The 27,989-nt window shown below is 60.9% G+C and overlaps 1 protein-coding gene across 3 annotated transcripts; it reads right to left on the bottom strand.

Moving 5' to 3' along the window:
• Positions 1-122: 122 nt before the first annotated feature.
• FAM163B (family with sequence similarity 163 member B) lies at positions 123-27,751 on the bottom strand. 3 transcript variants are annotated; one of them, XM_047701303.1, is made up of 3 exons: positions 27,471-27,751; positions 2,003-2,118; positions 123-1,465 (listed from the first exon to the last, which is right to left on the bottom strand). In XM_047701303.1, the coding sequence occupies exons 2-3, from the start codon at positions 2,093-2,095 to the stop codon at positions 1,064-1,066; spliced, it is 495 nt and encodes a 164-aa protein (XP_047557259.1). In that variant the 5' UTR covers positions 2,096-2,118; positions 27,471-27,751; the 3' UTR covers positions 123-1,063. The 3 variants fall into 3 exon arrangements, with proteins under 3 accessions (XP_047557259.1, XP_047557262.1, XP_047557261.1); XM_047701306.1 differs by lacking the exon at positions 27,471-27,751 and adding an exon at positions 25,101-25,118; XM_047701305.1 differs by lacking the exon at positions 27,471-27,751 and adding an exon at positions 6,820-6,893.
• Between the last annotated feature and the right edge of the window lie 238 nt (positions 27,752-27,989).

Genomic DNA, 27,989 nt, shown 5'->3' with positions numbered 1-27,989 from the left:
GGTGGGGGAGCTGCGTTGCCCATGCCTGGGGCCCCTAGATTTGGAGCATTTTCCTGGGGTGGCCATTGGGCGTCGTTTCCCCAGCTGGAGGGAGGGAGCTGGAAGGTGGGCTCCCAGGGGGACCCCGGCGAGTGGGCTCAGAGGTCCTCCATGGACCAAGGGCAGGATCACGGGCCTTGCTCCCAGACCCCCCGCTGAGACACAGGGGCTGGGTGGGAGAGCTTGGGGTGTCTCCCCTGGGGACCAGAGCTTGAAGGGCTCCTGGAAGCTGAGGCCTAGTGGGTGGGAGGGCCTGTCCCAGGCCTCACGGGGAGACAGGGGGGCTTTCAGGTCCTGATCCTTGCTCTGTCTGCCCAGCCCCCCAGAACTTCGGACCTGGGCGCGTCCCAAAGGATGCACGTTCCTGAGGGAGGTGGTCAGCACGTGGCTTCCTCCTCCCTCTGTGCCTCCCTCTTTCACCAGAAAGCCAGCTGGGGCTGTGAGCGGCCCCTCCAGCTCTTCAAGGGCATCTGCAGAGGGCCCGGCCCAAAGAGTGTCTCAGCAGCCTGGCACTGGAAGCCAGGGGGGCGTGCGTGCGGGGGAGGGAGGCGGAGGCGGCGGCCCCCTCCCAGGACAGGATACTTGGTCTGTACCTGCTTCCAGGCCAGTGGCATTGCGGCTGCCACCTCCTTGTTGAACAGGTGGGAAGGCAGAGGCCCAGGGATCAGAGGACGGGGTCAGGTTCCCAGGCAGGGATGGCCACAGTCGGGGGCAGGGCAGCCACATTGTCGGGAGCCTGATGTCTCCACCCTGGAGCCCTGCCCTGTCCTGTGACCTGCTCACCTGGTAGCCTCGGCTCACCTGTGCCTGCCTGCCCCGGGCTCCGCAGCCCCTGCCTCTGGTGGCCACCCGGGTGTTCACTGCGCCTTACCCCTGCCGTGAGCCACCGAGCTCCCCGGTGGGCCCCCATGGTGACAGGGAGGTGAGGAGGGCTGGCCCGAGCCCTGGTCCCAGCCTGGGGCCAGGCCGGTGTGCCCCGGACACCCCACCATGATCTGGGGAGCCGTGGGGTGGGCGGGGCGGCTCAGACGTCGGTGCTGACGCTGCGGCTGCGGGAGAAGGCCTCCCGCATGGCCGACAGGCGGTTGGGGTTGAGCGCCTGCAGCCCCCCAAAGCCCCCAGGGGACAGCTCCGCGTCCTCCTGGCCGATGCTCTGGTAGGCCACGCGCTCCCCGCCGTTGCGCACGCCCTCGTCCTCGGGCTCCTGCAGGAAGAAGGTGGGCGGCTCGTAGTGGGAGCAGCTGCGGCAGAGGGCACGGGCCTGCGGGGTCTTCTGGCTGAAGGAGGTGGAGGCGGCCGGGTAGAGCGCCGGCCCGTTGGTCAGCACAAGGTTGTGGCTGCCGGGCAGCGGGGGCAGGTGCGAGTGCACGGCGAAGTCAGGCTCCTCCTCGTCCTCCTCCGACTCGTCCTTCTTGCAGCAATAATACTGCAGGCAGAGGGCTGGTGAGCCCCGGCTCCCGCCCACCCCCCACGCGGGGCGGCCACGTTGCAGGGAGCACGCTCGGGCCAGACCCCCCGCCACCCCCACCCCCGCCGAATGCTGCAGGGAGGACCTGGCAGGTTTCATCCCTGCAGGAGGCAGGCCAAGGATCATCGCCGTTTTTCAGGAGGGGAAACTGAGGCACAGTTTCCACTGAAGGTGGGTGCTGGGCTGGGCTGCCTTGCCCTGCACTCAGGGCTTCCCCTCCCCTCGGGGAGATGTGGAGGGCCCAGGGGCTCCCCCGCGCTCCCCTCCTCAGCGCTGCGTGCCCCTGGCTAAGTGCCTCCCTACGCCTCCTGGCCTCTCCTAGGCGAGGCGCCCCCGTGGCCCCCATCCTGAGCCCCCACATCTGGGTCCCAGGCCAGGGCCGTCTGCTTTGCACCTTCTGCAGGACCCGACCCTTTCCCTCTTCCCGGGCCCCAGCCCTCGTGGGTAGGGTGGGGGCTCCCTCCTCGCACCCGCCTCAGTGTCCGGGGGCAGTACCTGGAGCCGACAGTAGCACAGAACGGCAATGATGCAGAGCAGAATCACAGTCGCCAAGATGCCCCCAGTGATGACCACTGTCCCGGCTGTCATCCGCCCCCTTCTCCATCAACAGCCTGCAACACATGCCACCGGCGTCCCTGGAGCACCCTCGCTTCCTCACGGCAGAAGCAGCCCTCCCCGCTCGGGGAGTCGGGGAGATGGGCTGAAAGGGGGACATGGAAACCCCAGGGCATCCGTGCAGGAGGAGACCCAGGCCAGCTCTGCCCCTCCCTCTCCGGGCCTGGCCTCCATACCTGGAAGGGCTGATGCTAGCGGCACGCCCTGGCCTGGCTCCCGGGGCTCCCAGAAGATTCCGTGAGGGCGCCCTTCAGCACTCGGTGTAGCACGCTCTCAGGGAATGGCGCCCTTCCAGCACGGCTCTCCCGAGCTCACGCATTTTTAAATTCACCCAAACACAGTCAAGCTGAACATATGGTTTTGTAACCTAACAGGATCTTCCTTACTTTTCCATATCATTACATTTTCTCCCGCGACATGATTTCTAGGCATATCCCATCCTATGACATAACCGATCTGGTTTCTTGTAAAAGTTTTTTGTTGGGGTAAAGCACGTATAGCGGTAGTCTGAAAAAGATATTCCGAGTGGATGTGTTTCGGTAAGCGCCGTTGTAGCTAAATTCTTAGAATTGGGCTTTCTAGGGCAAAGGACAAGGCCCTTTGTAAACTCTCCGTCACGGCACAAGTCACAGACACCAAAACAGGACTGACGTGCATCCGTGGCCGCGCTCCGGTTAGCCGTTCTGAGCGTCCAGCCGGTCGCCGGTGAACCCGGTCTGGAACGAAAGCTCCCTGCGGGGAGCAGTCACCGACCCCGGTTCTCTCCAGGGCCTGGTCCAAGTTAACAAAGGTTTGACGACGGCTTGCGACGTTCCGGGATGGCAGCAGGCCTCTCCCACGAGCGGGCGGTCGCCGGCCCCTACACACCCTGCTCTAATTTGCCCTCCCTCTTCTGCAGGGGTATGGCGTGGGGTGGGGGGCGAAATTAAGGATAGTACAGGAAATCCCAGAGCGTATCAGTTTAGTGCAAAATCGGACAGATAAAGACTTAAAAAAACAAAAATACCCGGTCTGTGTTCAGCTTCCTTCCATCAGCTCCAAAATGCCGTTTTACAGTTGGTTCAAATCAGGCTCCAGCCGCATTTGGCTTTTTTGACTCTAGAACATGTCCGTTCCCTCCCCTCTCCTCGTCCACTCCCCGCCAGGTTGTTTATCGAAGAAACTGGGTCATTTCTCTGACAGAATTTTCCCTGTCCTGGAGCTGGCTGGGTCTCCTCCAGTGGCCGTGGCCCTCTATTGCTGTTTTGTCCCTACACTGGCTTCCGGTCACATCATTTCCAGGGACTCAGATTCCGTCCCTCTCGACATCGTGTCGAGAATAACCAGTTCCTCCACCAGAAAGTTCCACATTGGCCCCTCTACCTGGTCGAATTAACAGCCTGTGGGGTTGTCCCTGAGACCCATTATTTCATCAGGGGCCGCAAAGAGTGACCTTTTGAACACTATAATCCCTTCTGCTTTACTCAACCCTGGTCCTTCTCTAAGGAACTCTCCTCCCTAATACCTACATGGTTATCCTAAAACACAGTCTGCAGGGGAAAGGCCCGGACGTTCAGTTCTGTATCAGTTTTCACCACATGTTGGGTCCCCGAGAGCTGTGTGGTGGTTTCCTAATATCACTGTGATCTCATGGGTTTTTATATATTGAATGTACTTTTTGGGTGTTCAAAGGATCCCATTGGGATTCTGGGTTTGGAGGCCCCTCCATGTTCACTCCTGTGCCGTTTGGATGGGACCCCCCCAATCCTGGATAATTGTTGACTTTTAGGCTTGTAGGTCCCAGCTCATGTTAACCTCGGTACCTTCTGTTCCTTTGCCACAGCTGGAGTCTCTTCGTGGGAAGGGGTTTGTAGAGAACATAGTCTGAGCACTCGGGGTGTTAGCGGCCCCTGGGCTTTTATTGGTTGTAGGCTTTTTCATATACCAGAGCCAGGGAAGGAAGGAATGTGTAGGTGTGTGTAGGTAGGTATGTATGTGTATGTATGTGTGTATATGTATGTATGTGCATCTGTATGTATGTGCATGTATGTACACGTATGCGTACGTATATATGCATATGTATGTATACGTATGCGTGTGTATGTATATGTATGTGTATGTATGTGCATGTATGTGTACGTATATATGTACGTGTGTATATGTATGTATGTGCATGTATGTGTATGTATATATGTATGTGTGTGTATGTATGTATATGTGTGTATGTATGTGTGTGTATGTATATACATACATACATATGTTTTAGGAAGAGGAAAATAAAACATGAATCTATGTTGACTTTATTCCTTATTTATTTTTCCCTACTATATACAATAATTTAAAAATAACATTACCAATATTTTTACTAACACATCTATTGAATGGAACATGGTACTTACTGTGTTACTCTTTTTTGTTCTTACCCCCTAGGGGTGGATGGTAAAAAGACTGTCTCAAAGTCACTCGAAGTAACTCCTAGGATGGCTTTTCCAACTCGATACTCAGACTCATTTATTCCAATGAGTTCTTAGGTTTTTTCCTCTTAATCGATATGGTCTCTGCCTTGTAATGGTAGAGAACATTTGGGTCCAAAGTCAAAAGCTTAAAACCAGGTGCATTTGGAGAGGTCACCCTTCCTGGCTCCCCCTGATCTGTCCCAGAAGGAACAATTTTGCTTAGTTCTAGGTTTACTGCCCATAGCTTCTTTCTAAAAATACAAGCGAATATATCCTTCTTTCCTTCTCTTAAGCCAGAATGGCATTCTGCATATACTTCCCACCCCTTCACCGCCTCCCCAGGCCGCCTATCCCTGCATGGACCACATGTGGCCTGGTCACAAGGAGCACCCCCAGGGACCCCTGCAGAGCCTGGCTGCTTTTCTGGGCTCCGTCGTGCTCTGTAGCATGGGGAAGCCGAGCTTCCTCAGCCAGGCTCTACAGGGCACCGCTTCCATTATTTCCTCCTTTTTACGATTACAGGAACGTGCAACGAAGAGCTTTATGACGTGCACGTTTCTAAAGTTTTTGGATAAACCTTGCCAAAGACTTGCTGGAATCTGGGCCCATTCTTCCCCTTCCAGGAATGTGTGAGATTTGACATGGGATTTTCATTTGGAGACTCAAGATCTGAGCAGTTGGTGCATGGGAAGGGAGGGGCTGGGCCCCTGCACCGGGGCAACAGTGGAGGAAGGGGTGCGGCAAGGGGGAAAGGGCAGGGGTTTCCCGCAGACTCTCCAGTTAGCTGGGGAGGGGGCCGGCACCCCGTCCACAGATGGCGGGGAGCACAGCCCTGCACTGACAAGGAGAGTCTAGGCTGGGGTGGGAACCCAGACTCTGGACAGACAGATAGACAGACAGTAAGGCAGATCTGGACAGACGCAAAGTGATGAGACAACGAGACCCAGACTCACAGACGGCTCCAAACTCAGACAGAGGTGCAGACAGGGCCCAAGTCAGGAAGACAGAGTGCAGGCCACAACAGACAAAGCAGGAGCCCCGGGGACCCCTGCATTCCTGGGCACCCTGCCGGGCAGCTCCCACCCACCTTGGCCCCCCAGCCGGCTGAGGCCAGTTGGCCTGCTGGCCCTGCCAAGGGTGCAGGCCGACCTGGGGCTGGATCCAGGGATCTGGGTGTGCAGGCGAGGCGGCTGGCGGGGGGATGCTGGGTGGGGGCCAGGCCTGCTATCCAGATGCATTTCACGCTTTTCCCTGAGGTGAGGCAAAGCACAGCTGACAGCTGCTGGCCCAACTCCCCTGTACCCTGCCCTCCTGCGGGGCTCCCAGGGCACCACAGCCCTCCTCATCCTTGTCCCAAAGTGGCCAGGAAGCAGCAGGGGAATGGACCCCAGGCGGCCATCCGTAGTGTCCATGGCACCGTAGGAGGGCCAAGCGGGCCCTGGGACCCTGACTTTGCAGACGCGAGGTCAGGTTCGGAGATGAGCTGTGCCATTTCCGGCGATCCAGCCAAACCCCAGCACCCCGTCCAGGTGGGATGGTGCGCACCATTCCGGCCCACCGCCCAGAATCCAGGGTCTTCCAAAGGGCACTGGCCTCTGCACCGTCCTGCCCAGCACCTGCCAGGTGGGACCTCCTGGGAGACCCCGCGCAGGTGTAGTGGTTCCCACATTTGAAGATGAGTAAACCAGGGCTGGCGGGGGTCCCAGCTAGTAGTTCTGGGGCCCAGGCAGAGGTCAGACCTGCCATATCATTACATTTTGGGGCTGAGGTGGGTGCCCATTGCCCCCTACCATGCGAAGCCCTGTAGCCTGCAGGTTTCTGGGCACTACCCAGCCCCTGCTCTCCTCTCCAAGCCAGTCCCTTGGCAGTGTATTTGTATCCCGCCTGCCAGCCCTCTGGCCGTAACTCGCTGGGATCGCCGTGGACGTGTGTCCCAGGCTGAGCCAGTCCTCCTCTCTCACCCAAGAAACGGGCCCGGGACCCAGCCCTGGCCTGTCCCTGCTGGTCATCCAACCCAAGGCAGAGAGACAGGTGCCCTCAGCCACACACGCAGGCCACCCGAGGAGCTGGCCCTGGCCGGGAGGAGCGGAAGCACGCCGGTGCCCAGAGACAGCCAGGCTGCGGCCCCAACCAGCGGAAGTGCGTTTCTCTCCCCACATGTGCACAGTGACTCACTGTGTGACTGTGTCACCTTGCCTAAGTTTCTGTTCTTTATGTCCCAGAAGATAATTTCGCTCCTGCTTGGTCACTGAGGGCACTTACTCAGCTTGCAAGCGTCCAGAGACGTCGTGCAGGGATTGAAGCTCTGCTGGGCAGTCCAGCGTCCCCAGGCCCTAGCACCCCGCAGACGCCCGAAAGCCAGCCTGGGTCCCCCTCCTGCTAGTCGTGCCTCAGTTATCTCCTGTCCGGCGATGACATCAAGGGTCCCGCCAGGGGCCGGTGTACCGTGCTCCGGTTACTACTGTTAACACAGGTGTCCCTCCCCAGCTCTAACTGCTCTGTCAGGTCTGGGAGGACGTTGGGGGAGTGGCCATGGTGGCCACAGCGCCCCTCTCCAGCGTCTGAGATCCCGGAGGCCCCTTGCTCGGCCTGGCTCTCGGGGTCCCTCCAGCGGCAGGCAGCCTGGCGGCGTGATGGGAAGGGTGCCGGCACAGGCCCGGCGCCCAGGGCTGTCAGCAGCCACAGCTCCAACACCGGGGCCACGTCCAGCTGGAGCGTCTCCGTCTCGCTCTGCTGTACACGCATGCCGAGGGCAGCAACACCCGCGGCGGGCGCCAGTCCCGGGGCCAGGCCCGGCCAGCAGACGCGCACACGGCTGGCGGGTCTGCTTCAGCCCGCGCCTGTCATCAGTCCACAGTTAACTCCAAACACCCCCTCTGAGGGACATGGCCTCCCTCGGCCCCATCCTCCTGCCACCCTCTGTCCTGGTGGTGTCCATCCCCAGGATGCCCTTCCAAGACCCAGAGCTTGCTGCCACCTCCTCCAGGAAGTCTTCTTGAATTTCTCGATCCTGGGAATGCCAGGGCTGGGATGTCCCACTCCTCTACTTAGTAGTGGAGGCTGGGGACAGGGAGGCCGAGGCCAGCGACGGGGAGCGGACGTGGCTCATCCATGACCTCACACAGTGCATTAGTGGAAGAAAGGCTGTCAGACGTGCACTTCTCCGACTCTCACACCTGCCATTCTGGCTGGCCTTTCAGACTTCCTTCCCGTGCCTGGGGAGCTGTCCAGCCAGACACCACGGTGACGAGCCCAAGAAGCCCTCATCCTGCCCAACATGGGGGTGGGGGGCAAGTGAGAAAGGTCCTGCCATGTACGTGCTGGTCACCCTGGGTCAGAGGCCTCTCTCTGGGCCTCAGTTTCCTTATCCTGTAATACGGGTATGCTCGGGTTTAGATGCCAATTTCTGCAGCTCTGGACGTGAAACATCTAAGTTTGTGTCTTAACCAGCCCGGCCTGCCAGGGGCTGGGGCGATGGACACGCAGGGCAGACGTTGAGGGTTGCAAAGGTAAAACAGCGTCAGCTACGGATCTGGGCCGTACAGCAAGATGGCATCCCCCAGGGCGGGCAGAGCAGAGAGCTGTGGGCTCGTCGGGTGATGCTTCCCCGGGAGCCTGGAGGAGATCGGTCTGCCCTGGTGGCCCCTAGGCACCTGTGTCCCAAGCATGGCAATGCTGAGGGCCCAGGAGACCAAAGGAGGGCTCTGGGGGTCAGGGCTGCTAAAAGGTGACCTGCCCTGGGGTGACTCCAGGGGGCTCCCTGCAAGGAGGGACTGGCTGGGCTGCCAGAGGAAGGGGATGGCTGTGGGAGGAGGGATAGCAAAGCAAGGCAGAGCAGAGAGGCACTGGCAGACCCAGGGACAGCCTGGTGAGGTTCCTCCCCCAAAGTCTTCACCACCCTGCCAGCCAAGACGGTTTGGCCGGGATCGCGCTGAATTGTTCATCTGCCCCCTGGGACCATAAATGGTTTTAAAGCTTTATAAACGGCTTTGCTTCCCTGTCCCCACCCTCGGTTTTTATAGGGACAGGCTGTGAGATGGGGCCCATCTGTGTGCCCCCGCCCCCACCCCTGGCGTCTGGGGAGGGGGCTGGGCAGGGGAGCCAGCGGCTTTAGGAGCTCTGGTTGTCTCCGGAGCAGGAAGACCCGATGGGCTGGTGTTGGGGCTGGGTTGCAGGAAACACCTGGTGGCCCAGCCAGACGCCAGCCTCCACCTGCTTCCCCCCACGGAACCCACTCCCCACAACCACCTTCCTCGGGCAGAAGACCCCCGTGCAGCTGCCATCTGGACCACACGTCCTGCACCAAGTTTCAGACTCCCATTTTCCTGTTCCTCTTGCGCTGTCCCCCTGCCAACCTCCCCCCCGCCATCCCCCCCCACGCCCCTAGCCCCGACCCGTGCAGGGCGCAGGGCACAGAGCAAAGTCTCATGAAGGCTTCTGTCCACTGCATTCATCTTAGATGCCCGGTGCTCCTTTAGGAGCCAAAGAGAAGCCGAGCCCAGCACCCTTGAGCCCAGCTGGGCCTCTGGCTCTTCCACCAGTGACTTCCAAACCCACCAGGCACCAGAACGTGGGGGCGCCTGGGACACACGTGGATGCCCAGGCCTCCCTGAGTCTGTAGGGGGCCCTTGGCATTGGCTTGTGGGACCAGCAGGCCTTCCAGCCAAGCGATGAGGTCACCACTCGCTTCCAGATGGGGAAACCGAGGCTGGGGAAGCCCAGCAGAGGGTCCTGCCTCCCTGCAGGCCTCGCCCTGTCCCGCTGTCTCGTCAAGGGCTTATGGAGCGCCAGCCCGCCTTTTCCTGCACAAACACATCTGTCTGCTTACAAAAGCGCTCCTGCTACCTGGAAGCCCAGGGGCCCCGTGGTCCTCGAGCTAGAGCGGCCGCGGAGTTCCTGTCTAGACCTCCTCCACATTTGTTCCTAATTTCACGCTCCGCGGGCTCCCGGATTCCTGTGTTTGGTAATGAATAGACAGGGCAGTTCTCAGCAGCTCTGCGGCTGGTCTCAGAGATACTCTCCAGGGCCTGGCTGGGCTGCGCCGGGTCGGGCTGGCGGCGGGGCCTGGAGGCCTGCAGGCCTGGAGGGGCGCTTCCCAGCGGCCCCTGGAGATCTCCTCTCCAAGCTCCCCAGACCACAGCCCACCTGGTGCCGGGCCCAGAGAATATCCACGCGGTGGTGGGGGGGTGGGCACGGGGTGGGGGTTGCCCAGAGCCGCCACGCATGGCTGGGGAGCGGGTGCCCTGGGCTGGCCTGCACACGCCGTGGGCACCTTGCAGGACTGCCAGAAAGAACACAAGGCACTGGCCATATCTGGGGTCCGCAGGCTTCTGGAATTTCTCCCCGCTGGAGAGCCCTCCCACCAGGGTCAGCACTGGGGAACAGGACCTTGCCTGGGGTTCCTGGTCTGTTCCCACCACCCAGCCCAGAGCGCACAGCAGGTGCTTAATGCTCAGAGAAACTTCGATGAGTGAGCGCGGCAGGGGTGGGGGACGAGGGGGTGAGGGGGTGCTGGGAGCTCTCGGAGAATGAAGGGGAACTTCCAGGACAGACCCAGGCAGAGCCAGGAGCCTTGGGCAGTGGGGCGAGCCAGGAGACTCATCCAGCTCCTTCTTCCCCTCGACACCCCCCGGCATGGCTGCCCCACCCGCGCTCCCCAGGCCATGTGGGAAGCGGGGAGCACACGCATCTTTTTGCAAAGTGACCCCACGTGCACACTCCGGGGGGCAGACCGCTGCTGGAAAAACGAAGCACCCCCTGAGCAAGCAGCGACATCTGGTCCTTGTGGCCCTTCCGGGCATCCCCAGATGCTGCTGAGGCTGCAGGGGGAGGCCGTGCGCTGTAGGGAGAGGACCGAGCGAACACCCCAGGCCCTGGGTGGCTGGGGGCCTGAGCCACGGCCAGGAAACTGGAGGGAGGTGCTCTGGCCGCCGCACTGGCACTGGCCAGCCGCTCAGCCTCCCCACTGCCTGGGAAAGAGGATGCCCCCAGCCGGGTGGCCTTCCTGCCCTCCTGGCCTCTGTCACGGAGCCCCGCCAAAGCCACCCGGATCCTCCTGGTCCTCTGGGGCACCGGGCGGCATGCAAACCTGCCAGTGGAAGGGCCGGCCTGGGGCCCTTTTGTGAGGCAGGCTACCGCGCTCCTTGCCTTCAGAGCCTGCTCCAAGATTAACAAGTCCGAGCTGTCGCTGTTCCCGTCGGTCCCAGAGCCTCCATCTTAGCACAGTGTCCTGCCAGGCCAGAGGAGGGGACACTCGGGGTGCATGGGGGGTCGATGGATCGGGCTCAGGGCCGTGTGTTGCCATCCCCTCTCTGTGCAGACGAGGCTTACCCAGAGTCACCCTGGACGTCTGGTGCAGAGCCAGGGCTGGGCACAGGCCAGCAGCCCTGAACTGCCTCCTTGGGCCCCAGGGTGGTTGGGGGTGGTGGGGGGAGGAGGCGAAGGCACCTGCTGTCTGATGTTGAGCTCTGCTGTGTCCGGCCCTGGGGTCCCAGCCACCCCCAGACCTCTCCTGCCTGACCTCCCGTGGTCTGGAAGACGTACGTGCGTCTGTGCCGATCGATGCTCACGGTTCAGGCCCAAGCGACTCCAGCACAGCAAAGACACTGGCCCGTCGGCAGAGAGGCTGCCCAGGGGTCCCCCCACCCATGCTGCCCTGCTGGGCTTCCTCAACCTGTCTGGACAGGCCACTGCCTCCCTCACACACCCCGGGTGGCTCCCAGGTACCCACGTTAGAAAGAAGCACAGGGTCCCGTCCTGTGCCTGGTGGGGCTTGACACTCTTCGCCAACATCTCAGGCCCTCGCAGTCGGGACAGGTTCACCCTCACCCCATTTTACAGACCAGGACACAGAGCCAGAGCCGTGCACAGGGGTCACGTGGTTTGGAGTGGGGGAGCAGGAGGTAAACCTGGCTGTGCCGCCCCAAAGCTGGGGTCTTGTCCTTCCCCCTTCCTGGCTGTCCCCCTCCAGCTTGCCTAAAGGTGGGAGGAACAGGACAGGGGTGCATTCCCCTCCTTGCCCCATTGGGCTCCAAGTACCGTGAAGGCAAGACCCCGGTTGGCCACATATCCGTCGCCCTCTGTCACCAGGGGTCAGCACAGCGAAAGGATACAGCGAGGGCTCCGCGATAAGTGGGATTGGAATGGGGTTGGGTCCCGGGGGGCAAGCCCCCACTGACCAGGCTCTGAACTTGGGAAGGCAGGGGTGGGGTCTTGCCAGAGTGGCCCTCGCCTCCCGCACCTGCCTGCCCCCCACCCCGTGTCTCCTGGGCAGGTGGGAAGGGTGAGCCCCTGCTCTGGCTGCCTTTTTCTCGCCTTTAACGGTAACAGTGGGTAGAACCTGGGTTTGCAAAACCCTTTCTGCTGGTTGACTTAAACGTCGCTTTCTGCTTTCAGCTTCCTCTTCCGAGAACGGAGCGTGGCTCCTGGGCCAGGTCAGAGGGTGGGAGACGCACGGGACGGAGCCCGGCCGGGACTTCCGTTTATTAAACACACGCAGCACCCCCGCGCTGAGCTGAAGGCACTGCCCTCGATGTGTCGCTTAACCCTCACAGGCACTCACCGCCCAGGCCCCGTGAGTGTCCCGATGCGAAGACAGGGACACGGAGACACAGAGAGCATGGTGCACCAGGGTCTGGACCCGAGGATGAAGCACAGGCAGGATCTGATTCCAGGCCTTCGCCCGTCCCCGAGGCCTGGCTCCTGCGGTCTGATGAGACCCTAATGACATTCGGGAAAACCCTCGTGGCCTCAGTCTGGCAGAATGGAGCACACGGGCTCAGGGATGCTCCGCTGGGCTGCACCTGTCCCACGGGACCCCTGCCCAGAGCTGCCCAGAGCAAGGAAGCGACATCCGGGCAGGGCCCGACAGTGGGTCCCCGGTGGGTGGGCCTTTCTGCTGGAGGCCCACTGGCTCCACACTCCGCCGGCTGCTGCTCTGGCCCGGGGGAGGACAGTGACGTGTGGGACCACCCCAGAGATCGGGGATCACTAAGGCACCCGGGGGGGTGGCGACGGCTAACCACACCGAAGGAAGCGGTCATTGCTTCCTTGACACAGGCGTCATCTAGTGCGTGTCCGAGGCCGACCCAACTGTTGAGGACTCCTGTCTGTGTATGGCTGCTGGAGCAGCACCTGTGGGTTTGGGTCAAGAGAGGACCCTGGACCTTTCGGTCACCGTGCAGACTTGCCGGGACCCCGAGAGAGGCCCCAGCTCTGAGCTTCTCTTGCCCCCTCTCCTGCCTCAAGGCAGAGGCTCAGCCTGGGTCCCCAGTGGCAAGGGCTCCGAGAAGGGCAGGGCCCAGTCACCGGGGATCCTGGCGTCCTCCAAGGACTAGTGCAAGGGCATCAGCCCTGCAGGGGCTGAGGGGTCTCCCTGCTCAGTGAGGGAGGGTGCGGTGGGGCAGGACAGCATCTCCCATGGCTCCCAGCACCTGACACCCTCGGCTCTGGCCCCTGCCCCCTCCATTCCTCCTTTAGGATGGGATGCCCGGCCTTCTGCCGCTGCCACATGCATCCCCCTTCACCCAGCTCCCCGCCAAGCGCCAGCCCCTCAGGGGCCCCAACAAATCGGAGACCTGGGTTGCACCCACCGTCACTGGGGGGCTCAGCACCACTGGGCTCCCCTGGAAGGTACGGCTCAGAGCCCCAGGTGTGTCAGGGGATGCTGATGCTACCGGGACAGAGAGCACAGGTGGGAGCAACTGTCCTCCATGATGACCCCTGCCTGCCCCAGAGAGCAAGTCTGGACTGGATGTCCCCAGTTCCTCTGAATAAAGCCCACACTTGGCTGGGCCAGCTCTGGCCCCCACCTTGGCCTCAGGATGGGGACCGTGCTACGGATACATATGCTGGTCCCAGGTCTATCCCTACCCTATGGTCCCTAGGCTTGGGACGTCCCCGGGACCACTGCTCACTGCCTCCCAGGTGGCTAAGAACTTCTGGCCCTTTGGGACCGCGCTCGGGTCCTGCCTTCTGCAGGAAGCTTTTGCTCCCTCTTCCATAGGCCTGGCCTGTCTTCTGCATCGAGCTCTGTGAGGGATACACCACTGGCCTCCCTTTGATGCGAGGGCCCTGGCGAGCAGCAGGAACCCCATATGTGAGTCACCAGCCAAGACAGCGCTTCTGGGAGCTGAACGCTGTGGTAGGGGTAGGGGACTTTGGGGCTGTGGATGAATTTCGGGGGAGAAGCCCAAACCAGCTACGGAGGGCCTCCTGTGTAAGGACAAGGGGAGCCTGGAGACTGAGGAGACCCTGACCCCATTAGTTTCTGCTCCCTGCTCTGGCTGTGTGCCCCAGGGGAAAGTCCGCGGCTCCTGGAGAGCTGAGAATGTTGGGCCACACTGACACCTGTGTTTGCGGCACTGGGTAGGGGGAAGGCGCGCCTCACCCCATTCAGGCCTCTTCATCATCCTTGGGGTTCATAGATGAGAAAACAGGGGGTCACGGAAATGGTGTCCCCTGCCCAAGGAAGCACGGCTGGTGGGAGGCAGAACTGGGGGCTGGGTCTGGTCATGGGGGGCTTTTTCAGAAAGGCTGGCTGCTTTGGGCATCTCAGAGGGTTGGACAAGCACCTGGTCCATCACTGGCGGCCAGCAGGGGTCTGGGGAGGGGCAGGGGGCCCTTGGCCCCTTGTCCCCTGCAGGGGCGGTGGGTATCTGCGAGCAGTTCAGAGCATCAGCAATCAGGCGGGCTTCCAGAAGAAGGCAGGGTGTGGGGCGGGGAGCCAGCTCCCTGTCACAGAGAGCCCAGCTCCCATAGAACAGAAAACCAACTTCTCTGACCCCAGGGCCAAGTTCTGCCCTCCAATCTGGCAGCCTTGCCGACCATTAGCTCCTGAACCTGCCTCCAGGCCTGTAACTCCTTCCCTCAGAGCACCCCCAGTGTCACCTGGGAAGCTGGTGAGCCCAGAAGCTGGTGAGCCCCAGCCAGACCTACTGATCAGGAACCTGGGCTTTAATGAGGCCCCCAGGGGAGCGACAGACTGACCCCAGGCTGTACATCAGGACAACCCGGGCAGCCCACCACCCAGCCCCACCTGAGCCCAAATATGGGAGTGTCCCCAGGGGTGGCCCAAGACCAGGTCTGTTGGGTCGGGAAGGTGGACACCTGTGAATGCCCTGAGCCACCTGCCACACTGGGAGCACTGGCCCCGGGGGGCCCGGGCAGCACTGGGAGTGCCCGCTCCCCGAGAGCCCAGGAGGGGCTGGGCCCTGATGCAGGCTCCCCCGTGTGACCCTCCCTGGTCCAGGAGCTCCGGGTAGCTGTCTCCATTCTGTGGGGCTGGACACCCCCATCACGGCCAAGCCCTGCTCTGTGGCCCAGGTGAGACCCCCGGCTCCACTTGATTTCCTCCTCTATAGCCAACCTCCCTCAAATCCTGCCCCTTAGCTCCAAGACACCTGCCGCCTCCATCGTGCCCTTTGGCGTCCCCTCGCCCAGGCCACCCTCCACATCTCATCTGAGCCCCCGTGGCTGATGCTGTCTGTTCTGTTAGGGAGCCCTTGCCACTGCCACCCAAGGCCCGGCTCGGATGCCTCCTCCTCCAGGCAGCCTGCACTCATGCCAGTGGGGGCGGGCCTCTCCCCCTACTCCTGGTGTGCCTGGGAGCCAGAAAGTCCTGGGTGTGAATCCGGACTCTCCTCCTTCGTGGCAGGGTCTCTCATCTTTAAAACAGGACGTTCACGTGGGTCTCCAGCCCCCCACCCTCCTTCCTCTCCCTCCCCTCCTTTCTGCAAGCATCCATTGAGGTCCGGCTGTGTGCCAAGCATGGCAGTGACCGGGACCAGGGAGCAAGACTGTCAGGACGGATGCGCACTCGACCCGGAGCTTTAAATGCTACCGAGGTCAGCAGGTGACGGCGGCTTCGCGGAGCCCGCACAGACCCACTGTTCTTTTCTCTCTGCTCGGAAGCCCGTGGCTTCTCTCTTCTCAGGCTTCGGGCTCTGGGGCCCAGGCGCCTCAGCACCCAGCTCAGGGTCTGGAGAGCCCGGGGCACTTTGAAGAGTCTACTAACAGGTATTATCTTGATGATTTTTTTTTAAAGATTTTATTTATTTGACAGACAGAGATCACAAGCAGGCAGAGAGGCAGGCAGAGAGAGGGGGGAAGCAGGCTCCCTGCGGAGCAGAGAGCCCGATGTGGGGCTCGATCCCAGGACCCTGGGATCATGACCTGAGCCAAAGGCAGAGGCTTAATCCACTGAGCCACCCAGGCGCCCCTATCTTGATGATTTTTTAACGAGACAAGGCCCCACACGCAGACGGTGCTGGGTTGTCTTCCTGCTGTGTCTCATGTCTGTGCATTCAGAGCCGTGGTTTTCCTCTGTAGGCTCCCCCACGCTCCAGCCAAGTAGCCCCCCTGGAACCCAGGCCTGCGCATGACTCTCCTGGTCCGGGCCCCAAACATCTGGGCGTTCCTGGCCCTTCAAGCTTGTCCCTGGTTTCCTTCCTCACCGTGGCATTCGCTGTCCCTACTGTGCTTCTTAAACCTGCCTGGCTAGAGGATTGTTCCCTGGGCCTCCCAACCACATGCTACATGGTCTTGCCTCTGGGACTCTGGTGGTATTCCATGGGTCCTGAACTCCCGTCCAGTTCTGCTTATTAAAATCTCTGGCTATCAGTTGGCATGCTCATTGAGCAAGCCTTTCCTGCCCTCCGGATCCTGAGTATGACTCTCTCTTCTGGGATCTACTAGCATTCACTGTCTATACTATGTACTTGGCATTTATAGCTTATCAATAATTCAACAGCAAATATTTATTAAGCTCCTATTGCATCCTGGTTTCTGCTCTGGGTCCCTGCATTTGAAACAGGAAGTGCAAAGGTCCAGAGGCAGAAAAAGCAAGGTGGGCTCCAGGAGCTGGTGCATCAGAAATCACATGGTGCCGGGGTGGGTGGTGGGCGGGGTCTGTCTGCCCCTGAACAGCCTTCATGGAGCCCTGGGACCCATCGTTCTGCCTGCTGCAGTTTGGTGTCTTTTCCTTCCTGAAATGCTTTCTAGATTGTTCATCCTCACCTTGGGAGATGCACCAAGTCTACCTGAGGTCAGAGAGAGAACCCTCGGAAAGGATTCTAGAGAACACTGCTCACGGCCACACGGGTCCAGGAATAGTTCCTGCTCCCAGCTCTTAGAGGAGAAGTTCATAACATAGAGGGGCCAGACTGAGTGATGCCGAGGGAAAAAAAAAAAAAAAAAAGGCCAGAGCTGGAAGAATCAAACCATTTCCAAATAACAGCCACAGCCCTGAACGAGGCTGGCAGAGAGGCATAGGGTGAAACTGGCCACGTGTGGCACCCAGTGGAAAGTTACCTGGCATGCGAGGAAGCCCACAGAACAATCCATAATGAGCAGAAAAGTCAGTCCCTCGGGACTAACCCGGAAACGGCACAGACAATGGGCTTAGGAGACAAGGACGTTAAAATAGCTCTGACAGCTGTCACTGCCGTGGTCCGAACGCGGGAGGAGGAATTGGGTGCATCAGGTAGAAACACAGGTAACACTGGAAAGAACCAAACTAAATTTCCAGAGATTATAAAAAGCTTCCTCCCTCGATGACAAACACACTGGATGGGATTAACGTCAGATTAGATGCCGCGGACGAAGCGGGCTTGGGGACGCGGGGAGGAACCGCCAAAGTGAAATGGCACAGGGAGGACCCTGAGCGAGGGAGCAGGGCTGCAGGAGGTGAGGGGCGCACCCGCAGGACCCACACCCCCACGGGGAGGTGCGCAGACAGATGGCCCGTGAGCAGAAACGCTGGCTGGAACTCAGGTCCGAAACCCTCCACGCACCAGAAACACTGAGGGGCACGGAGGGGCTGCTCTGAGCAAACTGTTCAGAACCAGCGATGATGTGGACATCGAAGGAAGAGACTAGGACCCTGAGCGACAGGATGGGAACAGCACGCAGACGTCCCGGCGAGCGGTGGGGCCAGGAGACAGCAGGCAGCAGCGGTAATGTAGGGAAAATGCACCGACCCGGAATCTTCGATACAGCAAAGATCTTTCCGAAATTAAGGTGAAATAAAGAGCAGCATGAGGACCTCTCCTCTTCCTGGCTCCCAAGTCCCGGGGGCAGGGTCACAGCCTGGCTTCTGGCCAGGGCACGCCCTCTGGGTCTATTGCTGGAAGATTCTTAATTTCTCATTGCGTCTGGGTCTCTCGCGGTCCAGCCTGAGCGTGGGCTGGGGAGTCGTGGGGGAAAGACCCTGTTCATCGGGGGCTGGGTGGAATCGGGCTCGTTTCAGGTAAGCCCAGGTGAGGAAGCAGCAGCCCTTTGAGGGCTCCCCCCGCAGAGGACCCCAATGTCCCGGCCCTGCAGAGTGGGCACAGGAGGAGCGAGGCACGTTCTGTAGGACGACCTGTGCCTTGTATTCACCTCCCTTATCCCCACAGGAGCGTAAGAGCCAAAGGGACGTCCGCATAAGGTCTTTGAAAACAATAAACCAAACACACACACACACACACACACACACACACACACACACACACACACACAAGGTTCACAAGGTTCCCGCGGTTTCCACGGGCGCTGTTGTAACCTGTGTGCACTGAGGGAAGGAGGTGAGCTCTGCTTAACCCAAGAGGCTGGTGTGCCTGGACCTGGCCGCTGGACGGGAGAGACAGAGCAAGCTGGAGCGGTCCGCTCTCTCCCGAGCTCCCCGTGACCCCTGCCCCTGTGTCTTGACAGCTGCTTGCTGTTTAAGACGAATTTTCAGGTGCAGCATCAACCCCGATCACAGCCCTGTGAGTTAGGAAGACAGAAGTCCTCATCCTTATTCACAGGGGGGTCCCCCAGGGAAGGGGGTCAGTGGGGCGAACAGCTGGGCTGTGGCCGCACTTGTCCAACTCCCAGGGCTCCCTCCTGTGTCACCACCACGGCGACCCTGTGCCTGTTAGCTGCCCTGACATTCCTGCGGCAGCCAGGCCGGCCCAGAGCCAATGGTGGGGGGCACGGCCACCTCCTCCTCCCAGGACTATGTGCACGCGTGCACATGTGCGTATATATCGTTAACCTTAAAAACACGAGAGCCAGTGACTGTCCTAGCAAAGCGTGTGCTCCGGAATATACGTATGCAGCATGGAATGGGCACTCGGACTGACCGAGGTTTGTGCCGTCGCTTGCACATGTTGAATTGCAGTTCTCGCTGTGCTTGGGTAAATACACGCGCGTGTGTGTGTACACGGCACGTGTGCATAGGCACGTGTGTGTGAACAACAGAGGAGTTCAGGCAAAGGTGAGCTGAGCAACCTGGCGGTCCCAGAGGGACTGGCTGGATGGCGCAGCAGCTGGGAGGTGCGCTGTGGGCTCCCACTGCCCCCGGGCACTCCCCTGGGAGTTCAGACGCCATCCAAGGGACCCGGAGCCTACCAAGGAGACCCCTGGATCCCTGCCTTTGTCTGAGGTCAGCGCAGCTCATTCAAGGCAGGACCCCCCACCCCCCACCCCGCGCCGGTCCTGAGGCTCAAGGCAGGGTCTCAAGCCAAAGGCCTGCTGGAGCCTGGGAGGAGAGGCCAAGCCGAGGAGGTGGCAGGGCGAGGTCCCAGAAACCGAGAGCCATGCAGCTCGGAGAGTCAGAACACCTGAATGATGACACTTGCAATCTAAGGGTCCCCCAGCTTCCCCCTTAGACTGGGACTTTGGACGTGACCTGGTCTAAGCACCTGTGCAATGAACCCCAATGGAGTCTCCCTCTGGAAATCGCAGTTCATCCAAGGCGGCCAAGTGGAGTGGCTGGACACACCCTCAGGGAAGGGAGAGGGGCAGCACCACCTCTAGCTCCTGGCCACATTCCAGGCTTTTCTCTCCTCCCTGGGGGTCACTTCAAGTTCTCTCCAAGTACAAGCCACGAGGGCCCCCAAGGGGCCCACCTGCGCACGAACCTGTCGTCCTGGCGGCAGAGGCCTCCGGGGGCGGCCGTCAACCCTCCGCCCAGCACCCCGCCCCCCTTGCTCCATTCATCTGACACAGGTGGGCCCTGGGCCCGGAGCACAGACCCGCCTGTGTCCCCTCTACCGGGCTCTGCCGCTACCAGTAATTCAGCGGCTCCGCTGGAAACTTCTGGGGGCCACTCTGCCACCGCAGCAGTCTTTGGTGGCCCGGGCTCCAGCAAAGACCCTGCCTGCTGCAATCTGTTTCATATCAACTTCCCTCCGTAAGAAAACTGGGCTCAGCCATTTCTCAGGGAGTGTAGGCGTATTGTTGAAAGAGTGCGTCTCGCAGATTAAGTGGTGGGTTTTTTTTGTTGTTGTTGTTAAACCAGTAGTTGTCAGTGAAAAATGGCAGCATTAACCCCAGAGGCCTGGCCGGGAGCTGAGGCCTGACCGAGGGAGACCCGCCAGCCCCAGAATGGCCCCCACCACGGCATTCCTGCTGCTGGAAAATGCCAGGCACCGTCCGGAGCAGATCCTGCGGACGCCCCGTGGGTCAGCTGGTCGTGCTCCCGCCACAGGGGCTTACTTCCATTTCTGGAACATTCTGAGTCCCTTCCTCCCTGAGGAGGCTCTACGTGTTTGGAGGGCACTCCTGATGGGAAAAGAGATGTCATCTGTGGCTGTAAAGGTGGGAGGTGGAGTCTCAGTCCAGGGGGAGGCCAGGCAGAAGCTGCTCTGGCCCCTGGCAGACGAGGAGGGGCCTCAGAACAGCACAAAACTTCCAGCCTTCCGACAATTATCTACCGAGTGCTCCTATCTCTGTGCCAGGCCCTGTGCCAGGGGCTCGGCTCACAGGCGGACATCACCAGTAGGTATCCTCCCCCGGAGGCTCCCCGTCCCGGGTGCAGAGGGAGACCAGTCAGGAAGCCCCCCGGAGCCAGTGTAACAGCGGGTCCAAGGGTGCGTGTCATGGAGCTGGCCTCCAGAGAAGGTGACGAGGGTTCAGGAACTAGACCCTGAAGCATGCCAGGGCTGCTGAGACCCACACTAGCCAGGAGAGGTGGTCCAGGCCGAGAGGGCAGTAGGCAGGACGACCCCAAGGGAGGAAGGTTCTGGGCGTGTTCCAGAGCGAGCAGTGAGCCGACAGGCAGGAGCACTGTGCGGCTGACGGGCCACTGAGGAGGCTGGGGGCTAGCAGGGTCCGAGGCAGGCAGGTCCCTCTGGGCCGCAGCTGGGGTCTGGGCTCTGCCCTCGGCTGGGACAGGATGGAAATAGGGTACTGATCCCCCACTGCACATGACAGTGGGAACCTGAGATCCACCAGGGGAGTCATGGAACAGGCCCTGCTGCCCCCCATGCCCAGAGACCCCGGAATCTAGCACTGGGCTCCTTCCATCACTCTCCTACAGGGAGAGGACGAACCCTCACCTCCACCCCCGCAGGAGGGGCACAACCATCCCGTCTCTATGGACCAGGAAAGCAGGACACAGAGCAGCTCAGCGATGCCTCTTGGCTCACCAGCTGGGGGGAGCCTGTGTTGGGAGCTGGGCTGAGCTGTGGGGTCCTAACCCCCTGTGCCCGTCCGAACAACCTGTGGGTTCGGCAGCCTTGCTGGCCCCCCAACCACCTGCTCCCACGCCTCCCTCTTGCCCCTGCCCCCAGGTCTCACGGCCAATGGTGGGGAAAATTCCGGAGAGAAGAGAGGGGGGTACACAGAGAAAAACAAGACAGCCAGTGACAATGAAAACCTACCACAAAAGTGATTATGTAAGACACCGCACCATAAACCCAAAATTTCTTTTTTGAAATAGAAATCTGTTTGGTAATTAGAGGAAACGCTCGTGTGGGAAGTTCCACGAAGGTAAAATTAAAGTTGCCTGTATTTTTAATTTTGTAAATGGGTTCACGCTGAGCCAGGAGCCTTCTGTACAATGAATGTTTTAACCAAACAAACTCTAAACACAGGTAAACACCAGAGGCAATTGGACACTGTTACGAAGAAGTTGCTGTTTTTCTGCAAAACACGAGACTTCTTTGCTGTCTTCCTTCGAACCAAAATTGGTTCGTCATATCCCAGAATGAGCCCTCGCAAAGCCATTGCTGGTTTCACAAAGTGCTCAGGGGAGACTCTGACTGCAACAGACACACAGGTCGTGGCCGTAAATGTGGGTCCTTCCTGAGCCAGTGGGGTCTGCTGGGCTCTGGGAGCGGTGGGTGGGGACTGTCCTGCCGAGACAGGGCGTCTGGACTAGGCACTTGCCTTGGAATCTGAAAAGTGAGCACCATTGCTTTAGGAAGGTTCCCGAAAGTAATGAGGATGTCCATTTGCCAACAACAAATGGGAGAATTGGGAAAACAGGGAGTAAGTGTGACATTCAGACACCGCGAGGTGAGCCCCCCCAACACAAGTGTCAGGGACACAGTAATGATGCTTCCCGCCTGCACCCATGCCCTGGGACACACACTCCTGAGCTCCCAGCAGCCCCGTTCCCGCTCCCAACATTCTGGCAAAATAACCCCAGCCAACACTAGGGGGCGCATGGACGGGAAGCACAACGCCAAAGCCAGCTGGTGCTTTGGAGTTGAGGCGGGGCCACAAGGAGGGGTCTCCCGTGCTGCCTTGGGTCCCTCCCTCGTGGGCAGCACCGGGAGGGTGTGGAGCCTTTTCGAGCCGAGAGGCCAGATGATGAGGGTGGGTGATGCATGGGAAAGGTGACCTCAGTCACAACAGATTTGAGGCTCAAAGCCGATGAGACCACCGGGAAGTGGCCAGCTGGTCCCCCCACCCTCGTAGCAGGTGGATTGCTGGAGAATCTTCTGTGAGTCACTGATTACCAGCCCAGGTCAACAGACCGGCGTCCCACATCGCAGTGATGGCAGAAATGCCCTGCCTCCCCAGCACTCCATACTCCTCCCTGCTGGCTTAGCCCAAGTTCCACCTCCAGGAAGCCCTCCCTGACTGCTCCGTCTGGCCCATGGGGTATCTTCCTCAGAATCTGGGGTGCCTGCTGCCACACACCCATGTTACAACCCATCAAGAGCTTCCCGAGCCCTGCTGTCCCGTTCTGTTCACAAGTGCACGCCCCCTCAGGCCCCTTCCGCCGCCGGTTCCTCCCCTGTCGGGCTCACACCGGGAACAAGTGAATGACTCCGTCCAGCACGCACGAAAACCCAGGAACCACAGGCCGGCCCGCTAACGTGGGGCCAGGCAAACGGACGAGAAGGTGGGTGCTGGCGCGGGAGAGTGTCTGGATCTGCCGCTAAAAGGCACGGGAGGGACACACGCAGACGAGCCCCCGGAAGACGCGGGCTGGGGGGGGCCGGCAGGCAATCCACGAGCCTGCCGGGCGCGGGGGTCGGGGACGTGGTCACCGCGGGGACGCCCGCAGCTTTCCCTTCGTGAGAAAACAAGGAATGCAGGGTTTCATTTTTTCTTTTCGAGCTGGCATAAATGGATTTTATCTAAAAATCCCTTTAGTGTATTAAATGACTCCAGACCCGCTGGAGACGTAGCGGCTTGGAGGAGACCGTCACCTGCAGCAGCTTTCTGTAGGCAGTGTCGGTTTTCTGTTTCTGTGAGCAGCGTGTTTTCCTGAACAGCGTGTCTCAAACTTCACTGAGCACAGAGATCGCCCAGGGAGCCTGCTAGGGCAGAAGGTCCGGAGGGGGTCTGAGAGTCTGTGCCCAGCCAGCTCCCGGGGACGCTGACGCCGCTGCGGATGGCAGCCACAGTGGGGTAGCACGGCTCCGAGTGCCGGCTCCTATGGGACACGCCACTAAGTGCACCGGAGGACAATTAACAACAGGAGCAACGGTAATAAGAGGGGGGGGCTGCTCTCCAAGGATCCAGGCCAGCAGTGGGCCCCACCGGCCGGCGCCAGCCTGGGGGTGCCCTGAAGGGCCACCTCTGCCATTGCTGTTGCTTTGCAGAAACTGTGGATCTAGTCAGGAGGAACCCGGAGCCAGGTGGTAGACGGGGAGTCAGGGTGGCCCCGAAGCCACTCCACGGCCCACCCACCCGGCGGGGCTCCCCTGGGGGTGGACCAGGCCTGGATGAGAGGTTTCTGCGGGCGTGCAGCATGCCCGGACCACCCTCCCCAGTCGGCCCGCTGAGTCCTGATCTGGCGAACACTAGGCAGTAGATGTTAATATCATCACTGCAGAACCCAAGGCCCAGAGAGGCTAAGTCACTTCCCCAGGGACACACAGCTTGGGGAGAAACATAGCTCTGGCCAGCCCCAGTGACCACTGCTCTCACCCACTCCACCACTCTACCAACCTGTTCTCGTGGCCAGGGAACGTGGCAGATGAGGCTGCAGCCCCGGGAGCCTGGCCAGCCTCCACTTGGGCCTCCTGACTGGCCCAGGCTCCTCCCACCTCTGCCACCTGGGAAAGCTGAGTGCAGGGGTCTAGTGACCGGCTGGGCACCACCTGGGTCCCACCCCAGGAAAGCCCCCCGAGGCAGGCGGGCCATGTGCAGAGGACAGGCCATACCACCGAGCCAGGCTGTGCCAGGCACTTCTGACGCTGTGCTGCTGCTGGAACAGAACAGCCCCTCGGGGGTCTGGGACCCCACCCCGTGCAGAAGGGTGCTCTAGGGCAACTATTTGCTCAGTTCCCAGCCACCACTCAGTCCCCTCCCACCACCCAATGCGCATCCAAGTGCCTCTGCCTGGGTTGGATGGTTGTGGCTTCCCACTTCTCACTCTCCCTGTCCGGGCCGCCGTCGTTTTGCTCCTGACTGGAGGCAGTGGTCTCTTCCAGAGCCTTCCTGCCTCCAGCCTCGCTCTCTCCAAGCAAGCCCTCACACCGCAGCCCATGGACGTTTTCTCGAAGCCAGATCTGGCTGTGTCCCTCCCAGGCTCGCGATGCCTACAGTTTCTGGGGACCCTCTGAAGAGAGCCACCCCCAGAGCAGGGCTTCTAAGCCTTGCCTGCTCTAACCTACCCCTTGCTCCCCCACTCCAGAGGCCCCAACCCTCTCACCAGGATGATTTCTTTCATTCTGCAAGGCCCCCTGGGAAGTACGGGCCACAGTCCCCATTTCAGAGCACAGCCCAGGAAGCAGCAACGCCAGACTCAGAGACGAACCCCAGTGTGAGTTCAGGGCTCTTGCCGCAGCCTGGTCTCACCCGGGGACAAGGTGGTCCCTAGAATTCCTCCTCAGACAGCCCCAGCCAGGCGGGCTGGGCCAAGCCTGGGGGAGGAATCCCCAGCTTGAGCCTGTTCTGGGAGGGGACCTCATTCCCAAAGGAACAAAGAGCTCTGAAAAGAGAAACCAGCGTGCCCGCAGCCACGAGAAAGAGCCGGCGGAAGGAGAGGAGCTGGCAAACACGGGAGGGGCCGGGCTTGTCAAATCCCCTCTGGAGCAAATCCAAAGTGATCGGGACACCGCAAGGAAAACCAGTGCCAGGAGGAGAGGAGAGCCAAGCTGAGAAGCCCCGGTCGCCCTGGCCTCCGCGGAGCAGACTGTGGGAAGAGACTCGAGGCATCCAACACCTCGGGCAGGCCCAGTTTCTCAGTGGCCGCCGTGTGCTGTGGGGGAAGCCAGGGGACCCTCAGTTCTGCACAGGAGGAGGCTGAGCGATCTGCCAAGATAGCCCCAGATTCACTCTCCACCCCTCCCCAAACAAAGTGCCTCTTACTGACGGACAGACACAGGCTTGCTCACTGGGGAGACAGTGGCAGGGCCGGGAGCTCCCGGGAGGACAGGACAGGGGCCCTGTGGCCACTGGACCTTGCCTCTTGCGAGGAGTCAGACGCAATTGGTAATACTTCTCTCCCGCAGCCCCGCCTGCTCCCTCACCCGTCCTGAGCTCCGCCATTATGCCTCACGGGGATCTCACTGCCTCCGCTTTGTAGGGCAGGCCCGGAGGCCTCCCTGTGGGAGGCGGGTCCCTGCTGTGTAGCCTCGGGCCGGCCATACGGCTCCCCCAGCACCAGCACTCAGTGATTTAGAGCCGGGGTCCAAACAGGCAAGGCTGGGGGCGTCGCTGGAGTGGGGGCCTCGGACTCAGGTTGGCCCCGAGAGTTCAGGACCCTCTGAGCTCCCTCGATACTGCAGCTCCTCCCGGCCTTACCGCTCGGTCGGGGCTCTGAAGAACAGAGTGGTAACGGCCCATCAGGGACAGAACACGAGCCACTCCGTCATTTCACTGCTGACACTGTGAGGGAGAGTGACTTGTCCGAGGTCATCTGGAAAGGTGGACAGAACTGGGCAGATCTGTCTTGGCTCCTCCGGCTGTGCCCACCCTTCGCCCCCGAGCGTCCTTACTCGTGTTTGACGATTGTGCCGTGTAAGCGATGCCTGTCTGGGAACTTGAAGCCTCGGAGGCTGGGAGGGGCTCTGTGGTGGGCGCCCCCCTCTCTCCCCTGGAGAGGCCAGGCTGGAGAAGCTGCGACACTTCCGTAGGCCAGGCTCCTGTCAGAGAGTGACGGAGCTCTAGAAAGACCAGCCGATGCTCCCCAGGGCTCCCCAGGCACCCGTCCCCCTGCACCCCTGGACACGGAGGCTGAGAGAGCCTGCAGGTCCTTCCCAGACCCCCAAACCATTCAGGAGGCCAATTCCAAGCCGACTGAGTAAGTCCCAACAGTGAGCCCCACTGGAAACTCGAGTGGCAGGGAGACCGAAGTCGGGAGGACCCAGGGCGCAAGGATCACCCTGTTTTTTTCACCTGGTCATGTAGGCGCCCCACAGCCACTGCCAGATGGAAAAATGAACAAACCCCATGTTGCCTGAGCCCCAGCCTTGGGAGCAAGACGGATGTGTCACAAGCTCCCAGCACCCGAGCTCCCGAGCAAGCTTGTGGCAAGTGCACAAAAGGCTAAAGTCAGTCCCTCCCCCGGGCCCAGGGAGGGCGGCACCACCTGCTTTGGGAAGAAGAGCTCTGGTCACCGAGGCTCCATCCTCAGTGCTGCTGGCAGAGGGGGATGGAGGCTGTCCTAGCAAGTGGGAAATTTCTGGGGTTGGACGTTCTCATGGTGTCTGGAAACGCCCCCCTCCCCCCGCCCCAACTGAGAGCCCATCCTGGCGTGAGTTGAGAGGAATGCTGGGGGAAGGCTGGCAGATTGTCCCCTTGCGCTCTCCAGAGGCCCAGCGTCCTGAGGAATGTGAAAACAGGCCATGCAGGGGCTAAGGCCTCTGGAAGACTCCCTTATCCTCGAGAAGGGTCAGTGAACTTGACCTTTGAGATTCCTGTCACCGAATCATGGGTGCTGGCATGAGATGTACCCTGGCAGGACCGTTAGTGGCCATGTGGCCCTTGGCTTTGGGAGCACTGGACACTGGGTGCAATGAGGTGGCAGAGCCGGGAGGGTGGACAGGCAATCTCTCTTGGGTCTTTGGGGTTTGCAAGGTCTTTTTATTCCTGGCTAGGAAAACGCAAACGCCAGCCTGAGACTCCTCTCCCCCATTCAGCTGAGATTTCAAACAGGCAAAGGTGCGTGTGAGGCCAGTGGTGGTGACAGATGATGGGGGTTTCAGGTCGGCTCTACCATTTACTGGCTGTGTGACCTTGGACAAGGGACAGATTTCCCTAAGCCTCAGTTTTCCCATCTGTCAAATAGGGCCAACGCCCCTTTCTCACGGGTGTTGGGTGAATTGCATGAATGATTACTTGCAGGTCGGGTGCCCCGTGGGTGTCTGGTAGAAGGCAAAGCCTCAGCAAATGAAAGGTCTTAGTTCCCGGCAACAGAGAGAATGGAGGCCAGGCTCCTCTCGGAAACTTTCTCTCCCCGATTTCCTTCATGGCCAGGCCAAGACAGAGCCCAGGCGTCCCTTGGCACAGTGGGTCCCCTGCCTCCCTCGGACCCTTGCTGCCCACCTGGGTCCCCGTTCACGGTCCACAGCCACCTCCCCTGGGGCGCACTTCCAGGGCGGATGGAGATGGGACAGGTGGTGTGGCAGGGCTGCTGCCTGGGGCAGGGGCCTGGCTCCAGGCTGCAGGGGGTGTTCCAGCCGAGGTGGGCACCGAGTCGGGGCTTCCCTGCCTGCGTCCTTGGCGTCCTGGGCCCCCGCGCCCCGCGACCGCTCGGCCCTTACCTTGAACCATGGGAACGGCGCTGCCCCGGCCGGCCGAGGACTTGGGCGCACGTGACGGGGCGGTCCGGCGTCCGTCCCGGGCAGGGCGCAGCTACCGGCGGCCGCTCCTGCCCAGGCCACGGGCTGCGGCGCCTGCTGGGGCCGGGCGGGCGACACTGGCGCTGGGGAGGCCCGGAGGCCAGCGGGAGACGACTGCGTGCCGGGGCGGGAGCCCCCTGCCAGCTCCGGCTGCGGCCGCGGCTCGGGACGCGCAGGCTGGCTCCCTGCGAGCGGCACGCGCGGTTCCCTCCCAGTCCCCGGCGCGGGGCGCGCGCTGGCGGGAGGGCGCGCGCCCGAGGCGGCGGGGAGCGCGCCGCTGGCTTCGCGCGCGCGGCCGTCGGGGGAGGCGGGGAGCGGTTTGGGAGCTGTCCCTGGTGCTGAAGGCTCATTTGCCGGGCCTCGGCCCTGAGACCTCCCGCCGGCCTGGGGGGCGCCCAGGCCCCAGCTACGCGCCCTGCGGGGGCTCCCGTTGCTTTTCGC

Source organism: Lutra lutra, chromosome 13 (genome assembly GCF_902655055.1).
Source record: "Lutra lutra chromosome 13, mLutLut1.2, whole genome shotgun sequence".
In the NCBI taxonomy this organism is placed as follows: Eukaryota; Metazoa; Chordata; class Mammalia; order Carnivora; family Mustelidae; genus Lutra; species Lutra lutra.
The sequence above is the reverse complement of the archived record's forward strand: the minus strand, read 5'-3'. Positions and strand labels throughout refer to the sequence as shown.

Bases quoted from the DNA above. Each gene is read 5' to 3' on its own strand.
- FAM163B (XM_047701303.1), bottom strand. From the start codon at position 2,095: ATGACAGCCGGGACAGTGGTCATCACTGGGGGCATCTTGGCGACTGTG. The intron at 1,466-2,002 runs GTACTGCCCCCG...CTCTGCCTGCAG, and splicing joins TGTGCTACTGTCGGCTCCAG to TATTATTGCTGCAAGAAGGA.